Raw genomic sequence first — 22,866 nt, 5'->3', positions numbered from 1 at the left:
TTTATTTTTGATTTTCCATTATTAATTTTTCCTCTATTCCCATTTTGATGAATGATTTGAATGATCTTTGTTAAGTTTTTTTTATTTTTTATTATTTTTTTCCAAAGTTTTTTCTCCAAGTTTTTGATAATTTGACCTTGACCTTGACCTAAAGTGATATTTAATTTGATTTGCAAGATTGATTTCTTTTCGATCTAAATAGATCTTGTGATGCTATTTTCCAGTTGATGGACAAACTCAAATCGAAATTGGAAGGAGCATCAGTAACATGGAGAACAGTTGACAAATTCTTGCATCTGGATTTCTTTATAGCAAAAAATCTAACAAATTTAGTTTTTGGACCTGTTTTGAATTATCTACGAGATCCATACTCAATAGTCGACTCAGGAAACCAAACAACTAGCACGAAATATAAAGAGAATAAAAAGAAAAGTTTTGTGGAGAGCTAATTTCTAATGCACTATACTACGTCAATTGATTTTCTTTTGAATAATGCCATCTGTTTCACTATTGTGAAGATAATGTGCAGGTAGTTTTTCTAGAATAGCCTTGAATTGAATTCTGGGTTCTAGTTAGTTTAATCGAAATTATTGTAATATATGTGGCTACAATAAATTAAGGCATTTTAGATTAAATATGAAACAAGCTCCTTAGCATGTAAGAATGTATTGTATTAATTCCAATTGTAGCTAGTGCTGACTCATTGTGCCTTATATGGTGCTACCGGCCGAAATAAAATTCGTAGACTGCTTTAGGAAAATTATTTCGCAATCAATGAAACAATTTACCGCTCTGAATTTATTGTATGATTTTGCATAGTCGCTGAATGAGCAGTATTAGATAACTATGAAGTAGTTCTACCTCGATGAAACTCCTTTATTGAATTAGACAATGTAGCTTGGCTATTTAATTAGAAAATTTTATTGTAAGAAATCAAAATTTTGGCAATGCTCTGCTTAGCCAGCAGTCCATAATTACAAATTGTATTCTCAAAAGCCTGTCATAATAGACTTTTTGTGCAATCCCATGTCACATTCTGTGGTCACTGACTCTTGTTTCAAATTTTTCCAATATTGTACGATATCGTACCATTTTGGCAATTTCTGTTGAGTTTTAGCTGTTGTTCGGCGATGACGACAAATACAAGGTTTCTTGGTTGATTCGGGTACCCTAGCCGATCATTCTGATTCCAACCGTCACCTGAAGAAGACCCAGAAGCAGTGACCACGGGAGGATGGAGTGGACAACTGTGAGGGTGTACATTGTGGCTGACGAGTCCCTAATTCATTATTAAGCTTGAGCCATCCATTGTTTCATTTCGACCAGTCCAGTTTAATCATTGTAATCCCCTTTTCCAAATTAAAGTCTTCCAAATTTTTCAAGTTTTAAAAGATCTTTTGGAGGAGGCCTTCTGCCTACTCGAAACCCTGAGACACAGATATTAATTAACTGATCAATAGTCGAGCGTCTTCAATGTTAGCACATTGTTAATATAACCATAGATAAATTAAGTTCATTTATAACTTACTATTCTTCTGGATTCGAGTATTTGAATATTTGTAACTGATGCTTAATAGTCTTTCCATCCATCCTTCTCAAGGTTGTCCTGTTTAAAATCATAATCACCTTTTATTTTGTATTGTTGTGAGAGGAGTATGTTATATTTGTATTTTCTATATTTTCGATACTAAATTTGTTCTTATTCGCCTCTGAGAGGGACCAGCAAAGGCCTAGGCTATCTCCAAGAGAGCTGTTACAGTAACTAGTGAGGTCGTGGAATACCTCATCTCTGGATGAAAGTTTTTTCGATGAAAGTCGGTTTTGTTTTCAATGCTTTTGAGCTAGATATGATTTTCGATGTCTTAGGAAAATTTCCTAAATTAATCTCATTTAATGAGAAATTTATTGTAAATCCAACCCCTGACAGTTGACAAGCTAATTTATTTTTCCATTTTGTGTGGTTTATGACGTCCTAAATCATAGGTTAATTTATTTTCCCATATTGTGTAGCTAATGATGTTCTAAATCAATAGTTTATTTATCTCTTTATTTTCTGTGGTTAATGACGTTCTAAATTATAAGTAAATTTATTTTTTCCCTTTTGTGTAGTTGATGACATTCTGAATCATAAGCTTATTCATTAGTTGGATTTTGTAAAGTCTCACCTTTGATATTGATTCATTCAGGACTTGATTTCAAGCGAAGAACGGATTGATAATGAATAGACATTATCATCCTCATTATCATTAAATTGAATTATTTATAATCAAAACAAACTTCAATTTTGATAATTCCGATACTCCCTGAGAAGATTGTTGTCACAGGTTATTTACTACTTTGAACTTAATCAATTATTATTATTGATCTTTTATCATTATCTATTATTGATCCTATTCGCTCTTTGGGGAGAGAGCACTCAGGAAGGGCTACCAGTTGTTCATACAAATATCATCTTATTTCCAGCATGATTTATTCTTCTTTCTGATCCCACGAGATTCATAGTTCTTATTGACCAATATTTATTGATTTATTTGTGTAAGATTGAATTATTGAGCTGAAATTATTAGTCCTTGGCTTGATTCCCTTACTTGAGTCCCATTTAATTTTCAATTTTAATGGCTTCAACTTTAATCATTAATTTATATGATAAATTGAATTACGAATTTCGTCTTTAATAGTCCATTTTGTTTTGTTTGAGTGAACTTCACTAATAACTGGAGTTTTGATTATAAAGTTGATTTTATTATTATTGACTTAATTTATTACTATTTTGAATTGATTCATTTCTTTAGTCTATTGAGTTGTCTGAAGTTCGGAGATTACCTATTATTGTTGGAAAGCCACTCGTTAACCATTTTACTATTTTTCGAGACCGTTGATATGGCCTATACTGCACGGCCAATGCCCCGAAATTGATCTTAGTATATTCTGTTTAGATTTGAGAATATTTTTATTTTGAGTTTGTCAGGTTGCCACTTGTTCCTCTTTATTTTTGTGGAATAAAATCATTAACACTAATGTTGCCATAATTTGTGTTTAGATTTAAGAATATTTTCTTATTTTGAGTTTGTCGTGTTGCCACTAGTTCCTATTTGATTTTGTGGGATAAATTTGTTAATACTGTTGTTGCCATAATTATTTTGTGTTGAGATTTGAGAACACTTTTATTTTAATATTGTTGAGTTGTCACCTGTTCTTATCTGATTCTGTGTAATAAATCGGTGTTAAAATCTTCTTGTCGTCCTCACTGTATTTAACCAGCGTCCTGCACAGTCCAACCCCACCAGAAGGGAATAGAATTCTGGGAGTCATCGACCCCAGGTGATTACACTATGTAATAGTATCTTAAAACTCGAATGTTATCTCAAGAACAAAATATATTGTAATAAACTCTGAGCTATAGTATTAAGAGAGATTAATAAAAACTGATCTGGAAAATTGATCTGGCATAAGAAACTGTCCAGTTGTAATATTGTCAACTGTTCTTGGACCAATAAGATGACATTCAAGTTTTCAGAGGCTTAAGCTGGGTTTACATCAAAGCTATTAACAAAATTTTAACTCAATCCTTATAGATTCTATTAGATTGAATGGAGCTTGACAAACACATATGTTCATCATATGTATGATAAGTTATGTTCAATCTAATAGAATCTATAAGAATTAACTTATTAACATTTTCTTAATAACTTTGGTGTAAACCAAGCTTAAGATAAGCCTACATAGTCTCTCGAAATATAAAAACGTTCTGCCAAAAAACGTTCACTCAACTTTTTCCCTATCGACCTTAATTTTCGAGATATATTGATTTCTGATACTTCTAGAATATATCCTACTTCAAGTCATTAAATACTCAACAACTCAAAAACTACTGGTCGAATTTCAATTTCAAGGGTAGTGTTGGGAAGAGAAAAACATTTTTAACAAGATTAATATGTGATTTTATTCGCTGTTAGATATTTTGTAGTTTTTTTCAGGGCTTAAACTTGAAAAATGCTGTTCTTTAAATTCAATTTCAATTTCAATTTCAATTTATTGGAAAAAAAAGATACATTGTAGTGAATGTAGTTAATCAGTGTGGATGCGACAGGCACACTGCCCAAAACCGCACTCCACACAAAATAATAAAGAATAATAAGAAAACAAAAACAACTTATACAGAAATTAAACAAACTTCAGAATTACATGCTAAATCTTAAAATAAAATACTAATTATTTATATCATTAAATGCTATTCGTATTGTACAATATAAATAATTTTAATTAAAATAAGAAAATAAGTTTAATTGAAATAAGAATAGAGAGAATAAGTTCAATATAAATGAAAAAAAAGTCGACCATTTAAACTAAACAAAATTAAAAAGAAAAAAAAATAAAACAGAGAAGAAATAAGGTAAAGACATATATTAATATATAGATAGCAGAAGAAGAGAGGAGAGAGAGTGCTTGAAGTTAAACATTGACAAAAGAACAAATATTCAAGTATTATAGAGCATGATTTAATAAAGGCATTCAAAGACGGATTGAAGAGATCGATATCACGAGATACTGTGTTGAAGAGTCTCATGGATCGATTGATGGGTGAGTTATAATCCTGCAACGTTCGAGATCTTGGTATAAAAAACGAAAAATACCTCCCACGAGAAACAGTCGACACATAGAAGCCCAATCTTTCCAGGTGAAAAGGATGCTGCGTAAGACCATTAACTACTTTATATAAATGTAAGATGGCTTGGAGATTACGTCTGGATTTCAATGTTGGAATTTTGAACATGATTTTGAGTTGTGATGTGGGATATGCAAAATAGGGATAGTGGCCAAACTTTTCAAAGTCAAATTTCAAACAGTTTTTCTCGATTTTTCACCGGGTAATTATGGTAGTTTTAATATTTCAAAAACTTCTCCATCCCATAAGCTTTCGATTGAGTATTAATTCGAAAAGGTGAGTTCCATGATAAAGTGTTCGAAACTGCTAATATCTGGAATGAACACCTTCAAAATGAGAAAATTCACAGCAGCATGCATCATGTGGTGATCCCAAGGGTGAAATCACCTGATTTCTCTCTGACAATATTCACAAGTTTCAATCAACATTTTAACATTCTACGATGATATGACTTTTTCAATAACCTTCATTATTTCCTGTATCATACATAAATCCTGAATGGAATAACAATAAGTGTATGTTTCAGCCTATTTTCATTATATTTTTTAGTGTGCTTTCCAGTTGATTGGTATGATATGTATCAACTTTGGCTAATAGAGAAGTGTTCGTTTTCATTCTCAAAGTTGATTACCAGCTATCTGCAGGATAGATCACAAACTATGACCTTTAACAATCAAGAATTCTAACAAGTTTTGGTCTTCCTCAAGGAATGGTCTTATCGCCAATATTATTCTTGATTTATTTGAATGATCTTCTCAAATTAAATATCCCGAATTCCACCAAGATATCTTTTGCTGGTGATACAGTATTGTTATTTACTGGATCATCATGGAGAGAGGCATATGAAAACGCAAATGAAGGATTAAGCATTGCTAAGCGATGGTTTGATGAGCAAGTAGAAGGAATATAAGATTTTGGACGGGTTTTTTTGCTCCAAAACCCCCTCCCCCCTCTCCCCCCTCGTCCATCCGCCACCCCTTCCCCCCGCCTGGAGTGTGTTCTAAAAATAGATTTCCCCTTCCCCCTGACTAGTGGTGGTGAGGGGTTGAAAAGAGAGAGATATATCTTTCTCTCTCTCTCTCTTTCTAAAAACAGATTTCGCCTTCCCCCTGCCCAGTGGAGGTGAGAGGGTTGAAAAGAGATATCTCTCTCTCTCTCCCCTTCCCCCTCCCCAGGTGAGGGAAAAAAAATTTCCCTTTTAGGAGGAAAAATTCCCTCTCTATACTGACAAATTAAAGTGAATCCATATTTCTACATCTAATGCTATACTGACAGATTGAAGTGAATGCTAGATGAGGGAAAAAAATCTCTTTGAGAGGGAAAAATTCCCTTGGTGACAGATTAAAGTGAATCCATATTTCTACATCTAATGCTATACTGTCAAATTGAAGTGAATGCTAGATGAGGGGGAAAAATCTCTTTGAGAGGGAAAAATTCCCTTACTGACAAATTAAAGTGAATCCATATTTCTACATCTAATGCTATACTAGTGAATCCTTCACTCTACATCAATGCTGTCTTAGCCACATCTGCTCTCTCCTTCTTTTACTCGCTCCATCTCTTACTGGCACCCTTCTAAATTCCTTTTTTGCTATTCTCTATTACGAAAGGGGAGTGAAGCAGATAAGGAGTAACTAAGTTCCATTTTGATCGAGCGTTCCTATACTGTCAGATTAAAGTGAAACCACATGCTTCTCTTTCCTCAACGATCTTTGCGTTACGAAAGGCTAGAGAAGGAGAATACAGACAATGACTAACTAAGTTCCATTTTGATCGAGCGTTCCTATACTGTCAGATTAAAGTGAATCCTTCTCTCTAATGATATACTAGTGAATCTAGTATAAGTTCTATAATGGGTCATATTATGCTTGCTTTCCAACTGACAGTCAAAAGTTCAATCCCAACCATAGCCATAAAACCCCAATTGGCTTGTTGAAACTCGTTGAAACTTGTGCAGTCAAATTTATCGTCAGTGGCGCTTGCGCTCGTGAGCATGTCTCTCCTCTAGACACGTGTGCTCTGCAAGGTTCCCCTAGAATAACTCCTGCACCAAAAACCATTCTATCCGTTACATGAAAAATGTCCTCTAGACACGTGCGCTCTGCAAGGTTCCCCTAGAATAACTCCTGCACCGAAAACCGTTACATTCCGTTACATGAAAAAATGTCTAGACTGAAATTTGAAGCGACATGTGTTTAAAGCTCATTATACTTCAAATTCCACTCTCCCATAATATGTCATCCTTTCGCATAATTTCAGAGACCAAACCCTTTATACTCGCCGTCTTCATCTTGAAGCAGCATGTGTTTAACCGTTAAAGTTCATTATAGTTCACTCTCTCTCATAATATGTCATCCTTTTACAAGATTTATGGAAAAACCAATATAGTCAAAAATGTCTAGACTGAAATTTGAAGCAGCATGTGTTTAACCGTTAAAGCTCATTATACTTCAAATTTCACTCTCCCATAATATGTCATCCTTTTACAAGATTTATGCAATCAATCATAGTCAAAAATGTCTAGACTGAAATTTGAAGCAGCACATGTTTAAATACTTCACTCTCTCTCATAATATGTCATCCTTTTACAAGATTTATGCAATCAATCATAGTCAAAAATGTCTAGACTGAAATTTGAAGCAGCATGTGTTTAAATACTTCACTCTCTCTCACGCAAGTGTTTACAAGATTCTATGTTTTCGGCCCCAATACAAAGTCTTTATATTGGGCTAGGTCCATTTTTTCTGTAATAATTTGGACTATCTGATTTTCTGTAAGGTTGTGTTCTTCAGCCTCTATCCAGTTCATGTGAAAAGAAACCCGGGCATATGAGGATACAATGTCCAGGGCCACTCTGTGTTTGAATAAATTTAGATAGTCTATGAATGGAGCCGAACATTGCAGTCTCATGACAGTGCCCTCTTCCGAATTTTTAATTGCCTCAGCTATTTCATCACGAACGCTTTTCACAGCGACTCCCATCTCGTTTTTCTTAATAAAATCTCCTATATCATTTTTAGTTGCTTACTTTTCTGCAATTTGATTAATCAGAATAGCAATAGCATCTTTTGTAATGAATTGTTCAATACCGTCCATAATATTAGCTTTTATTGCACTCGCCATTTCAGATAATCGTTTTTCAAACTCTTCCTTTGTTAATGAAGAGCTAGTCAATTTCTGCAAAGCAGATTCTAAATATTGCTTATCAATTGACAATGGATGTGTTTCATTTACTTTAGTAAAAATTTCTGTACTAAGCTGTTTTAATTTAGTATTGAGATAGTTTCTGTCCAACACCTCCAAATTCTTAATTTTATCCGATATGGCTTTTAATTTCTCATCTAAATAAGCTTTATCAACTTTATCGTTGTTAATACTGAGCAACTGAGATGAAAAGCTGTCTGTTAAAGTTTTCACTTCTCCTAGAGCAGATTCTAAAGTTAGAGTTCTCTCTGCAATAGCTTTATCGATATTAGCACTGAAATTTTGTAATGAACTTAGAATATGTTCTCTTTCAATTATGCTCACTCCAATATTCTTTGTATTTTCCGAAACGAGTTTGGTTATTTGCGAATCTAAATAAAATTTCACAGCTTCACTGATTCCTTGTTGATTTATCGATTTGATTATTTTCTGTGTTATCGAGTCAATATCACATGTAAGATTAGCAACAGCAGGCCCAGCACTAGGCGTATCAATTCGACCGAATCGATGTAGAGTCATCGTAACACTAAACAATTAGTTTTGCTTCTTTTAGCTCTCCAATTATAGACGCGATCTCAATATCATGCCCGGTGTTGCCAGAAGCTTTTGAGGAATAGAGTAAATTTAATCTTTCCACTAATTCGTCAAAATTATCAAAGTATTGATGAATTCTATCATGAGAATTATTTTTTGCAAATTTCAATAAACCCCACCCCTTCTTTTTACTAATTTTTTTACAGGGAGATAACTTCTGAATCATTTGCGATTTGATTCCCTGATTTCGTTTAACATAGCCTCTTCGATCTAAATGTATGCCAGTAAGTGTTAAGATTTTTTATACTTATCCAGATCTCTCTGATTATAAAGATTTGAGTTTGGTCTTGCACTGAATAATAACTCAAGTAGACCATGTGTTAAACGAAATCTTTCATTATTAATATCTATATAACCGTTATCGAATATTACTTACTGATTTCCAATATAATACACGTCATCTTTAGAATTGTATGAAATTCCATAACTGATTGAATTATTCAATTTTTCCGCATGAAACGTTTTTAGATATTGTGACAGCACATCATCGTTTCTGATAGAACCAAGTAAACTGTTTCCAAATTTAGTCGAGCTTAAAAAATTGTCTGTTGAACTCTCATAACTCTGCTCATCCTCCTCATTATCATCAATTTCCATACTCTCCTCTTTTACTTCTCCCTTTTTTGGTTTTACACCAGAGTGAAAACTAGATTTGGTTTTTCCCAATTCAATTATAGGTTCTATCAATGGTGATAGAGTTTTCCTATTGTATTCCTCTGATCGTCTTTCAAAATTGACTAAGCTTTTATGCTTGTCTCTGATTACTTTTCTCAATTTCTTAATCTTTTCGATTAAACCAACATTCTTTCTATTCAGTTTTCTGCTGCTGTATGACAACATGACTGCACAAAGAATTAATCTCTACTGAACGGTAAGAAACGTATCGAGCGAATCTCGGTACTTGCCCCTATTAATTCCACACTCGCTCATAATAGTTACAAAATTATGAGGTTTACGATTCCAACCTTTATGACAAAGTTTAACGAAATCTTTATAAGAAATATCTCCTCCAACATGATCTCTGTAAATTAATTTCAGACTCAATAAATCTATCTTGAAGATCATAATCATATTTGCATTGTCTCCTGTGAAATGTTTCTGTGTAGCTCCATAACTCTGAATTAAATATGCAGTGTCAATATTACGATGTCATCCCATAGTAAAATATTCTCTTATTTGAGGTACATGATTAAGTTGGAAGTCGTCGAATATTACTAAAGAATATTGTGATATTTTGTTCGGGTGAGGAATAGATTCCAAATTGCTGTTTATATGAAATTCAATATCCTTCATTTTTGGAAAGACTTTTCTCAAAAACAAGTACTTATCTTGATACTCGCTCTTCGTGTGCAAGTATATAGTTTTAAATCTCAAGCCATTCTTTGAAAAAATTGAATTAAATAGCAAATTGGTCTTGCCACAGCCTGAAGAGCCTATTATAAGGATCCTTGCATTATGAGGTAACAACTTACCATTTTTACACCATGTTGGCATTTCTTACTCTCTTATAACATTGTCGAAATTTACTATCGGAATCATGTTAGTCACATGTACAGCATGTGATATGATAAGGAACTGATAAGTTATCAGGGAGGAGGGTGAGCCACCACATCGGCTCGACAGGCACTCGCTCGCTCCCTCCCACTGATAGAAGTTTCTCACTTCAACATATCGTTCCCTCTCTTTCCCGCACCCTCTTCATGAGAATGCATCTGTTGCTTGTTCCTTAGCCTTAGCAAATTACGAAAATGAATCTTTGGATTGAAATGAAAAGCATTTTTGATGAGGAGCTATTATATTCACAGCAAATCTTTGACATATTTACACTGAATGGAATGTATTTACAATGAGATATTACAATAGCTTATTTTTCATCTAATAGTTGATCTTTACTAATATAACTAGGCGTTGAAAATCCAATCCATTTCACTAGCAATCCATTTTTATCACGTTTTAATATTTTTTCAATCAAATACACTTGTCTCTCCGATTCGTTTAATCGTGTTTTTTAAATTTCTTCTGCATAGAACCTACCACTAATTACTTCTCCCTTTAGATCTCGCAAGCTATACGTTACAGGTTGAGAAGGAAATATAAAATGAATTACAAAATACTCTGCACTCCAGTTTATGTTATAAGATTAATCAAAAAGAACCCTTTTCTTTGAGATTCGTACAACATCTCCTAGCTTAAATTTCAGTTTTGAATTTTTCAATTTATATCGTCTATTCAATGCAGAATTAGATGACATTAAAACATGATTACGATCTTTCTTCCTCACATCCTTAGGTTTCATCCTAATGGATGAATGCGTTGTTGCATTATAATCACAAACCAAACTGTCCAGTTGCAATATCCAGTTTTTGGTTCCATGTTCAGTTAAATATCTATAAATTTTTGCTTTAATTGTTCTATTAAACCTTCCAACTATGGAGGCTTTCTTATCACTAAAAACATGGTCATGTTTAATACTATATCTATCTAACAACGCTTTAACTTTTGAATTGAAGAATTCTGTTCCCTGATCTGTTTGGAACAGCTTAACTCCCTTATTTTTAGAAATAATTGGTTCAAGAGCGTTAAATACAGATTGGCTTGCCTTGTCTTTTAATGGTACACAATATGCAAATTTTGAAAAACAATTAATAACAGCTAAGATATATTTATAACCCTTATTAAAATGCGATAAACTCGTCATCTCAATGAGATCGGCTTGAAGCAAGTCTTTTTCACTTTTCAACTCATATTTGCGAGTGGGATAGTTCACACGCGGCACGCTATGAAGCTCTAGCTTAGATCTAATGATATTCATGATATTTACAACAGTCAAATCAGTGGTGTTGGATGATTGTCACGGAACATACTGAGCAATCAGTTCACAGTTGGCACTCTATAATGTCCAAATGGGAGAGTGTCAACACCATTCTCAGCAATGTACCTCTTATCATCATAAGGGCTCAAACAGATTTTTGCACATTCAACCTGATACATGGTGTGATTATAGGATCTTAACATATTAAATTTTCCAATGTGTTCACTACGTTCAAACAATGATTTCTTATATAAATTAAAATTAAGTTTTCTACATTCCACTCCGCTCTGTACACCCTTTGCTATACATTTATTTACAGGTTCTTCATTCTTGTTACATACTGAAAAGGAGTAAAGTTTGGATCAAAGTCCAAGAAATTTATGGACAGGTTTTGAGGCAGTCTCATCCTTGAACTTTCCTACAACTTTATTTCTCTCCATGGAAAAGCAAGGGTGGCAAGGTGGATAGTTAGAAGTATCGAAAAGGCTCAAATTCTCTTTAATCAACTGATACACATCTTCGACTTTTAGGTTTAGAAGAAAACTGTCGGTATCAGTCATACAGAGTTCTATACGATCCCACGGTATAATTTTTTGTAATTTGCAATAGAAAAAATCGTACATATGGAATTTACTCAACTCCAGTACGGAAAAGCCGGAATAGACAGGCTTGTTCATTTTAAGTTTCAACTTGCGAGAGAAAACTGCGATCACGTTCGGACTAATTATTTGCCAGCGTTTACATAGTGGATTTGAAATGTACTTATCTAACCGTTCTTCATCCGTGATAATTTCAGCATTGATTAGCTTACAAGTAGATTGAATCGTCTTGCCAAAGATAAGATTGCAACAGGCCTTAAAGAAGGATGTTTCAAATTTATTTTTCGCTTTCTGTCTATTCCGGATATTGAAGTCGATGTAGCTTTTCAGCCAGGGAGATTGGGAAAAGCTAATGACGCGATGCACTTTCAATAATTGCAAGCCGAGCTGAAGGTAGAGCTTTAAATTGACATAGTGAACAATGTACTTTTCACGGTCGAAAAGTGTGCTCATGAGCTTTTTGGTTCCAGTTTGACTAATGCTAGAAGGATTGCTAATAGTTTTTGGTATCTCCCATTCCTATTGTTGCACGTTGCACCATGTTCATACGAACATATTCTTGCTCTATTCTTGATGGTGAAATCTGGCATTGCAATTGCATCAAATTGACTTTCTGATTATACCACTTAAACTTATATTTCACTCAAAAATATACACTAAATTCACCGTCATTTGTGAATTTCAATTGGTGGTCTGGTCTTTTTCCAAGAAGCACACCCACAACAACCAATGGAAGAACTTTAGGCAACAGCTATGAAAATTTACTCGCAGACATAGGTAAAATCTATTGTTTGAAGGAAGAACAAGTACAAGATCAAATGTTATCATTGTGTAATAATCTATTTTGTACAGAATAAAATACCATGACTTTCACAGATGTCAGCAGAAGAATTAGTCTGAGCGATTTCAGCAGAAAACGAATCACATAAATTTACGAGCTTACAAGAACTGATACCAGATCAGAATTACCCCATGATCAGTGCTGCTCATTTGAAAACACAACATGGTGATAGAATTCTAGTGAAACTTGAAGTTGGTGGCCACAACAAGTCATACGTTTTACCAGAACGCTACTTCAACGAGAAAATGTTCAAATTTGACGAAAAAAAGAATAAAATCGACATGACTGGTTATTCAATGTCTGTTCAACCATATGGTAGAACATTTAATATCAAAGTAAACCAGAGTGAGTGTACATCATCAACACAATAGAAAAAACTAAACAGGTAATAATCTTTTTTCATTGTTACTTTGTATGTAAATATTTGTTGCTGTATTATGTTTTTTCTACCGTAGGTAATTTGTAGTAGTAACTACAAATATGGCACCTATTAAATGGAAAAGATTGGCACAAACTGCAGAAGAAGAATAAGAAGAAGAAGAAGAAGAAGAAGAACAGCAGACAACAGCTGTTAGTGGAGCGGGAAAGGACCAAACAGCACATAGATATAATCCATTTAGTTTATTAGAGAATGAACTCAGAGGGTGTTTGAAAACTTATTATTATAACAATTATGCACACAGTAAATCCGGTCACGAACCATTTAAAGACTACAATCCAATGTTTAATGGTTTACAAAATTATATTTACAATTTATTAGCTCAGGAGTTTCATACAAGCGGCGCATTAAAGTTTAATATTGTGGTAGAATCTACATACCAGAAAATAAATAAAGACAGTCAAGAAATTGTTGAGATAGCCAATGTGGCTTTTAAAACAATCAATTTTATTGTTACAACATTAGACAATTTACAAAAACAGATTCGCGATTCATTTTTTAGTTTACTTATAGAAGAGACAAATTATCAAGGAAAATCCAGTGGTTGGTCCTTACGAAATATTGATGGATTGATGCTGAGAATTAATAGATACAGACCATTGAAAGAACCAAATGGTTCTTCATATATTAAGCTTCCCAACAGTATAATGTCTAAACATTGTATCATAAACCCATAGAATCAAACAGATTCTAAATGTTTTATGTATGCATTACTAGCACGACACATTAAAGCTAGTTGTAAATTTTGTGTTGATAATCGTTATTTTCGTTTGTTAAACAACAGCAATCCAATATATAATTTCAACAACATTGATTTTCCAACCCCAATTAGTCAACTAGATAGATTCGAGAAGAATAACCTGACAGTTTCTGTTAATGTATACGGTATTGACAATAAAAATCTAATTTATCTGCGACAAATTAGCGAAACAATTAGACAAGACCATTTTGATTTGTTACTGCTTGTTGAAAAGGCGGACACCGATGATGATGATGAGGACGGGGATGAGGGAACAACTGATGTAGCTACATGTAATGTAGAAACCAAATCACACTATTGTTTAATTGTTGATTTTGAAAAACTTGTTAGGAATCAATTAATGAAACATAAAGAGAAAATATCAATCTTTCATCGATGTTTCTCTTATTTTACCTGTAGTCGAGATGGAGAGAGACGAATGAAAGAACACGAAGAATTTTGTTCTGAGCAGAAAGTAACCAGGGTTTCTATGCCTAAAATTCAAGAGGATGGTACACCGCCATTTTTAAAATTTAAAAACCCATTGAGAAAGTATAAACTACCCCTAACCTGTTATGCTGATTTCGAATGTCCTCTCGTTGAACCAACATCATCATCACCAGCAAACTCAGAGTCTGATGATAATGAGGATGATGATGATGGAGAAATTTATAGCACTGCACAGAGAAGGTCAAAGGGAACAACAACAAAAGTAAAGCACAACCATGTCATCATGTCCTACTGTTTGTATTTTGTTAGGGATTGTAGAGCGGTATTTGACTCGCCTCACATATGTAGGGTGATTTGCCAAATCATGTAGTGCTGAATCGAAATGCCTCACGTTGGGCCGGCAAATCATGTGGAGCGGTATTTGATGTGCTTCACACATGTAGAGTGAATCTTGTACTGAGTCAATGGTGTAGCGGCTATAAATTTTGTAATTGCGTGCGTGGACGCTGAATGTACACCAGACTGATTGATTCACTACAAGATTCATACAATTGTCGGAATCGCGGGAGGCCTAAACGCTCGCTCACCCTTGATTCTTCTAATGACCGATTGTATAATGATGAAATTTTTATAAGTAGTGTAGCGGACGCTAAACACTGAATACGGATACCTTAAAATTATTACCTGTGAAGAATGAGCATACAAAATCATACAGGTCGAGCAAAAATCCCGATGTAGATAATTTACGGGACTGCGTCTCTAATAAGTTCTGAAAGATGAAAAATACGGTATTTGAACCAAGTATCGTTCAGAATATATTTCGAGAACAGAGTCTTGTCGGGTTTTAAGCTCTATTGTAGGAATTTATATGATCTATGGCTGCCACTGCTGTACAATTGATGCATTCGCTCCAAAGTCGAGGTAGGTAACAGATAAAAGCTGATGTATGAGCAGGTAAGGACAAAGAATAAATATCTCGATCTGACCCCACTCGCTACATCCACTTAGACCTGTTCCAATATCCAGCTTGATTCAATTATTCTAATGATCATATTCGATCGGTTCTTGATGATATAGAACGTATCAGACACAATAATTGACAGGCTTAAGAAATAATCGAACTCAGAAAGCGAATTAACAAAACTGAAATATATTATAATAAAATATGTAATCATACAGTGCAGGTTCAGAATTTGATTTACAGGTTGATAATAATTTAGCATTAACAAAAGGAGTTAAAAATGTTCTTGTGCTTGCATGATACCATGCGTGATTCGACAGAATTTTACAATTGATAAAATTGAACAGTTTTGAAAAAATAGTGAAAAAAAAATGAATTACAAAATGTATTTTAAAGTTGCTCGGGGTCGTGGTTCAGGCAGCGGAGGATAGTTAATCAACTACAAATTCTTAGAAATTAAATATGAATAAATTTTAGGCTCTTAATAACTAAAAGCGCTTGTCGGCGTGGCCAATAATTTAACGAAAAAAAAATTTATGTTTTTCTGCACTGAAATATTTTCGAAGCGTAGATTGGGGCCCCTTTTAAAACTTATAACTCACGTGAATTTCCTTGGCGGTCGTGGTTTTCTTCTTTAGATCAAAAATCATTTGATCGGCGGCAATCCAGGGTTCGGTTTCAGCACGTGGGGAATTTTAATTTAAATATCTCCTTCACCGAATTAATTAAGGGATAATTTACTTTGAACTTTTAAATTTATCGATGGATGAAAACAGAAATTTACAAATAACAAATAAATTGGCCTAAAATATTGGCTCACAAATAGAACATTTAAAATCGAACAATAAATTTTCACAAATAGGTCTTTGGTAACTATAAAAAGAGATCTGCACGGTGAGGATTTCAAAAGGGAAGTAGTGCTGTCCTTTCTCCAAGCTTCTTGGCTAGACCTTGCTTCTCAGAATCTCGATGTAATAATTTGCATAAAAATTTGCCATTGGTAGAACGCTTGTGACGTAGACATGACATCAGTGGCAAGCAGTAGAATACAATTCTTTTAATTACAATAATAATTCAATTTATGTAATTCTTAAAACTGCTTGATCTTATAGACATAGTTCTTCTCATACAATGTACATGTGCTAGCGTAAATGATAAGGCAGGGTTGGTGTCTGATAATAGATTAACATGTGTTGCTTTCAAACGATCACCTTCTTGGTGCTATTTCTATGCACTGTGATTGGCTTAGACTGGCCAAAGAGATTTAATTACCATGTGGTTCAGTTGAATTAAATCATTAATAAATTAATACTCTTGTACAATTTTTATTAGGTTTGAGACTGTTATAATTAATTTCTGCCGTTTTATCAATAATATAATTTCATGCTATGACCTATTTAGTTACATTGACCTGACATATAATATAATTTCTTAAATAATAAATAATTTCAACGATAACACATACATTTTATTTTTTTATTTGAAATTCTTGATCCTTTATGGATAGTTTTGATTTTTAGAGATGGTATTATATCTTACGTGAAGCCAGCGTGACATTTGACAATACTTTGAATCAGTCAGCTGCGTTCGAACTGTTTTAAAAACATCTGATCGATGGTAAACAAAGTGTAACCTCAAAATCAGTGAGCGATTCATAAACAATTTGTGTTTTATTTGCAAAATAATTATAATTTGATTGAATAATTTTCTAGAAAATGTTCAGTACAGAACGGTACTCTTATCTAATACACAGTTACTGATAAGTAAGTGTTATCGCTCGGTCGCTAACTATTCCTTTAGCAAATTCTTTCATTTTAAAAGGTAATCACAATTTTTCTCTCTTTTCATGAGATCTATTTGAAAGATTCATCACACAAAAGCCCCCAGGATATTTTAAATAGGTAATTGGGAGACGAGTCAAAACAATGACTATTTGAAAAATCCGATATTGTGATGGATACACTATTTCATCTCCTTACTTCTACGAAAACTCAACACTTAACACTAAAAACAATATATCGTGCACTTTTGGCTACGAGAAAATAAATAATTGATTGTTCCTTCCATTGGATACAATCGAAATACAATTATAATTAATGAGGTCTCTTTGGATCCTTCATTAAAACAACTCCACAACTTCCATTCACGGGTGGCTTATGAGCAGACCCATAACTATAACAAATATACAAGATTTCACATATTATCCTCTTAGGATTCAAACAGTATTTGTAACAAATATAGATTTTCATCGTTTTTTCATGGTTATTACAGGTTTCGACTCTTTATTCTGGCTTTTACATAAATTGGGTGAGAGTGTGATTTTACTTCGGTGACTTGACAATCGTCTACCGTTTGACTCGAGCAATTTCTTATCTGCGCTTAGTACGTTGCGTACAAACGGGGTTACACTTGAAATGGCTTTTTTGATTTTTATCAATGTTGGTTACAAATATTAAGTCTTTAAGATTACATTTATCAATTTGAATTACAATTCATGATCTTTTGATGCAACAGTAATAAATTTCACATTTGAAGGTAAGAATTTCATTTTCTTTGGAGTTTTTTTTAGAGATACATTCATATAACACAGAACATGCGCATTTCGTGCAAATTAACATAAATATATATTTTTGGTTGCGTTTTTTTATTTATAATTCCACATTAAATAACAGGTTACAATAATTAAATAACGATATTGCTTTGATTCTATACATTGACTCTATGACTTCGCACACATTGGTTGGTGGGACGAAGAAAATTATCGAACAGGCTTTGGTTCTGAGTAGATTTTTCTATTGATTCTGTATTTCGAGGTTAGATTTACACATTTTTTCAAATAAACTTTGTTTATTTTATTTCCTCCTATTCACTACTAACTTCATCTGATTTCTAATTTACGAATATTTTCCATGGATATTATAATTCTTGTTTCTGTTTTTCAGTTGTGCGGCTTGTACCAGGCGATTGTTTCTGTGATGATTGTAACATGAGGCGGATGGCTTGATCAGGTTGGTAAATTCTTAAAGTTGTTTTCAGTTTTAATTTCTTGACTTAGAGTTGATAATAATAATTTCTTCATTTGAAGTAGATTTATAAGGTTTCCTTATTAGCTGAGATGCGGCGAAGTTTAGGTTATGTTGATTAGGCTGCAGTAGAAAGATGCTAGTCTGCAAAGTAATGATTCAATGGGTAGGCTGTGACTATGAAGAAGTTTGATAGTTGATGTATTCTACGAATGTAGTTTCCAGTTAATTGATAAATTATTTCTTCCTTAAGCCCCCATCTAAATTTGATTCCGGTATTTGTTTCAAGTTTCCATTCCAATTTGCAACTATCCGTTTTATTAAAACTTGGCTTAAAACGAATGTGCCTGTGGTGTAGATCATTTCCTACAAATTCATTTCCTCTTGGTCGGCTGGTGACATGTAGTTTGCTATTCTTAAACCTTACATGCCGGTGGTGTCTGTGTGTTTTTCCGAATAATATTTTCCTTTTCTGCATGGAGGTGTACAGTCTGTTTGATTTCAACCCTGACATGACTGCGGTGGTTGTAGGCCCTTCTTGATGATTTTCTTCTCTCTTGCATGCTAGTAGAAAGCTTGATGTACGATTTTAGCCGAACATGACGGCGGTGTAGATGAACTCTATTAGTTTGTTTTCTTCTTTGCCGTATTGAAATCCTTCTTGTTTGTTGTTTGGATTCATAGGTTTCCGGTTTTTGTTGTGACTTTGATTTGTGGTGGGGTTTTTGTTTTATTTCTATTGTTTAGTGGACTATCTTCATGAATGCTGGGTTTATATGTTGCAGGCGCTGTCCTCGGTGGATGGGAGATACGTGCGGTTGGCGGTCCGGGCTGCTCTTCCACTCGGCGGGCAACGTCCTTGGACTCCTGGTGTCCGGTGCACGGTGGTACGGGCTGTCCTTCTACCTGATGGATGTCGTCCTCGGCCTGGCGGGTGATGTCGGCTGGTCCCTCTCGGCGTTCTGCGGGGTGCGGCGTGACTTCAGCCTTGACATTTTCGGTAGGTTGGTCTTCCATACATGTATCACGTCCGCTTGCTTGTTTGACTTCCTTTATTTGGTCGTAGTTCTTATTTATATTGTTTAGTGTTTCGTTCAGTTGTTTCCTTTCTTTGATCATATCGTTCAATGCTTCCAGGATGAGACTCATCTGTAACACGGAAGGGGTGGGTGTGTGGTCTTCGGTTGGCGGCAATGGTTCTATGACATGAGATGCGGGCGTCCGGACCTCTGGAACGGCAATGCATGGGCGTTTATCCCGCGCGACATCCTCCTTCTCTGAAATCGCTGACGTGGCCTCCAGGATGCGGTGTGGTTCTTCCATAATTTATCGGATGATACAATGATGCGAGTGCAGTGAAACGATCACAAATATGTGGGGTTATGTGCAAGATTACAAATGAATGACCACAAGTTGAAATAGTGTAAAAAAAAAAATTCGTTGAAGTGAAGGAATACAAAAGTGTGCTTCAATAATATGTTCAGTGATGAAATGAATCAAGTTAGCAATATCGTTAACATAAAAATGATAAGAACACACAGGATACACAGTGAACACTTATGCGGTAATACAGGTACGCCTCTTATAATTTATTATTATATTATTATAAATATCTTACTTTTATAATTTCTTGCCGCAATTCAATATATAGGCTAGTGTTCTTTGCAAAATTTTATATAAAAGGGGCAGTGTTTTGTTTGAATTATTCCGCAATATATCCGTGATTTAATTTTACTTCCCTCTTTATGCTTTAAAAACTTTTAAAAATGTAAATAACTTCAATCCTCTTTTCTGTAAATTTTTATAAATTGTTTCAATATAGACCTAATATTCTTCAAATAATATGACCTTTCTTATGATATCTCTTATACCTATGACTTATAGTATGACCAATTTTCGAATAACACGATAATAAAATTCTGAGTTCGATTTTTTCTCTAAAAATTCATCAATCGATAAATTTCTTTTCTGTTCAAAAATTGGGTATGGTACTTCTTGTTATTTTATATAACAGTGAACAGTTAATATTAAATTCGAAAAAATTCACAACCATGAATTTTTCAAAAAATTTTCCTGTTGTCAGCGCTATAGTATACTGAGCAACTAAATAATCCTCGTAGTCGATTATCCACCTCTTCAATGCCTATCACTGTTGGGCGCCAAATCATGTAGAGCGGTATTTGACTCGCCTCACATATGTAGGGTGATTTGCCAAATCATGTAGTGCTGAATCGAAATGCCTCACGTTGGGCCGGCAAATCATGTGGAGCGGTATTTGATGGCTTCACACATGTAGAGTGAATCTTGTACTGAGTCAATGGTGTAGCGGCTATAATTTTGTAATTGCGTGCATGGACGCTGAATGTACACCAGACTGATTGATTCACTACAAGATTCATACAATTGTCGGAATCGCGGGAGGCCTAAACGCTCGCTCACCTTGATTCTTCTAATGACCGATTGTATAATGATGAAATTTTTATAAGTAGTGTAGCGGACGCTAAACACTGAATACGGATACCTTAAAATTATTACCTGTGAAGAATGAGCATACAAAATCATACAGGTCGAGCAAAAATCCCGATGTAGATAATTTACGGGACTGCGTCTCTAATAAGTTCTGAAAGATGAAAAATACGGTATTTGAACCAAGTATCGTTCAGAATATATTCGAGAACAGAGTCTTGTCGGGTTTTAAGCTCTATTGTAGGAATTTATATGATCTATGGCTGCCACTGCTGTACAATTGATGCATTCGCTCCAAAGTCGAGGTAGGTAACAGATAAAAGCTGATGTATGAGCAGGTAAGGACAAAGAATAAATATCTCGATCTGACCCCACTCGCTACATCCACTTAGACCTGTTCCAATATCCAGCTTGATTCAATTATTCTAATGATCGTATTCGATCGGTTCTTGATGATATAGAACGTATCAGACACAATAATTGACAGGCTTAAGAAATAATCGAACTCAGAAAGCGAATTAACAAAACTGAAATATATTATAATAAAATATGTAATCATACAGTGCAGGTTCAGAATTTGATTTACAGGTTGATAATAATTTAGCATTAACAAAAGGAGTTAAAAATGTTCTTGTGCTTGCATGATACCATGCGTGATTCGACAGAATTTTACAATTGATAAAATTGAACAGTTTTGAAAAAATAGTGAAAAAAAAATGAATTACAAAATGTATTTAAAGTTGCTCGGGGTCGTGGTTCAGGCAGCGGAGGATAGTTAATCAACTACAAATTCTTAGAAATTAAATATGAATAAATTTTAGGCTCTTAATAACTAAAAGCGCTTGTCGGCGTGGCCAATAATTTAACGAAAAAAAAATTTATGTTTTTCTGCACTGAAATATTTTCGAAGCGTAGATTGGGGCCCCTTTTAAAACTTATAACTCACGTGAATTTCCTTGGCGGTCGTGGTTTTCTTCTTTAGATCAAAAATCGTTTGATCGGCGGCAATCCAGGCTTCGGTTTCAGCACGTGGGGAATTTTAATTTGAATATCTCCTTCACCGAATTAATTAAGGGATAATTTACTTTGAACTTTTAAATTTATCGATGGATGAAAACAGAAATTTACAAATAACAAATAAATTGGCCTAAAATATCGGCTCACAAATAGAACATTTAAAATCGAACAATAAATTTTCACAAATAGGTCTTTGGTAACTATAAAAAGAGATCTGCACGGTGAGGATTTCAAAAGGGAAGTAGTGCTGTCCTTTCTCCAAGCTTCTTGGCTAGACCTTGCTTCTCAGAATCTCGATGTAATAATTTGCATAAAAATTTGCCATTGGTAGAACGCTTGTGACGTAGACATGACGTCAGTGGCAAGCAGTAGAATACAATTCTTTTAATTACAATAATAATTCAATTTATGTAATTCTTAAAACTGCTTGATCTTATAGACATAGTTCTTCTCATACAATGTACATGTGCTAGCGTAAATGATAAGGCAGGGTTGGTGTCTGATAATAGATTAACATGTGTTGCTTTCAAACGATCACCTTCTTGGTGCTATTTCTATGCACTGTGATTGGCTTAGACTGGCCAAAGAGATTTAATTACCATGTGGTTCAGTTGAATTAAATCATTAATAAATTAATACTCTTGTACAATTTTTATTAGGTTTGAGACTGTTATAATTAATTTCTGCCGTTTTATCAATAATATAATTTCATGCTATGACCTATTTAGTTACATTGACCTGACATATAATATAATTTCTTAAATAATAAATAATTTCAACGATAACACATACATTTTATTTTTTTATTTGAAATTCTTGATCCTTTATGGATAGTTTTGATTTTTAGAGATGGTATTATATCTTACGTGAAGCCAGCGTGACATTTGACAATACTTTGAATTAGTCAGCTGCGTTCGAACTGTTTTAAAAACATCTGATCGATGGTAAACAAAGTGTAACCTCAAAATCAGTGAGCGATTCATAAACAATTTGTGTTTTATTTGCAAAATAATTATAATTTGATTGAATAATTTTCTAGAAAATGTTCAGTACAG

At 34.0% G+C, this 22,866-nt stretch overlaps 1 protein-coding gene across 3 annotated transcripts in view; it reads left to right on the top strand.

Annotated features, from left to right (window-relative positions):
* The window catches only part of LOC111053818 (gastric triacylglycerol lipase), a 292,286-nt gene that overhangs the window by 186,657 nt on the left and 82,763 nt on the right, over positions 1-22,866 (top strand). For 2 of the 3 annotated variants that reach the window (XM_039425919.1, XM_039425921.1), the window contains one exon: positions 225-3,234. The exons of the other annotated variant lie outside the window; for it this stretch is intronic. In XM_039425919.1, coding sequence (XP_039281853.1) covers positions 225-449 — 225 coding nt within the window. In that variant the 3' untranslated portion in view covers positions 450-3,234. Of the gene's footprint in view, positions 1-224; positions 3,235-22,866 lie in introns of those variants that run through there. 3 annotated transcript variants of the gene reach the window in all.

This window comes from Nilaparvata lugens, chromosome 4, assembly GCF_014356525.2.
Source record: "Nilaparvata lugens isolate BPH chromosome 4, ASM1435652v1, whole genome shotgun sequence".
In the NCBI taxonomy this organism is placed as follows: domain Eukaryota; kingdom Metazoa; phylum Arthropoda; class Insecta; order Hemiptera; family Delphacidae; genus Nilaparvata; species Nilaparvata lugens.
The sequence above is the reverse complement of the archived record's forward strand: the minus strand, read 5'-3'. Positions and strand labels throughout refer to the sequence as shown.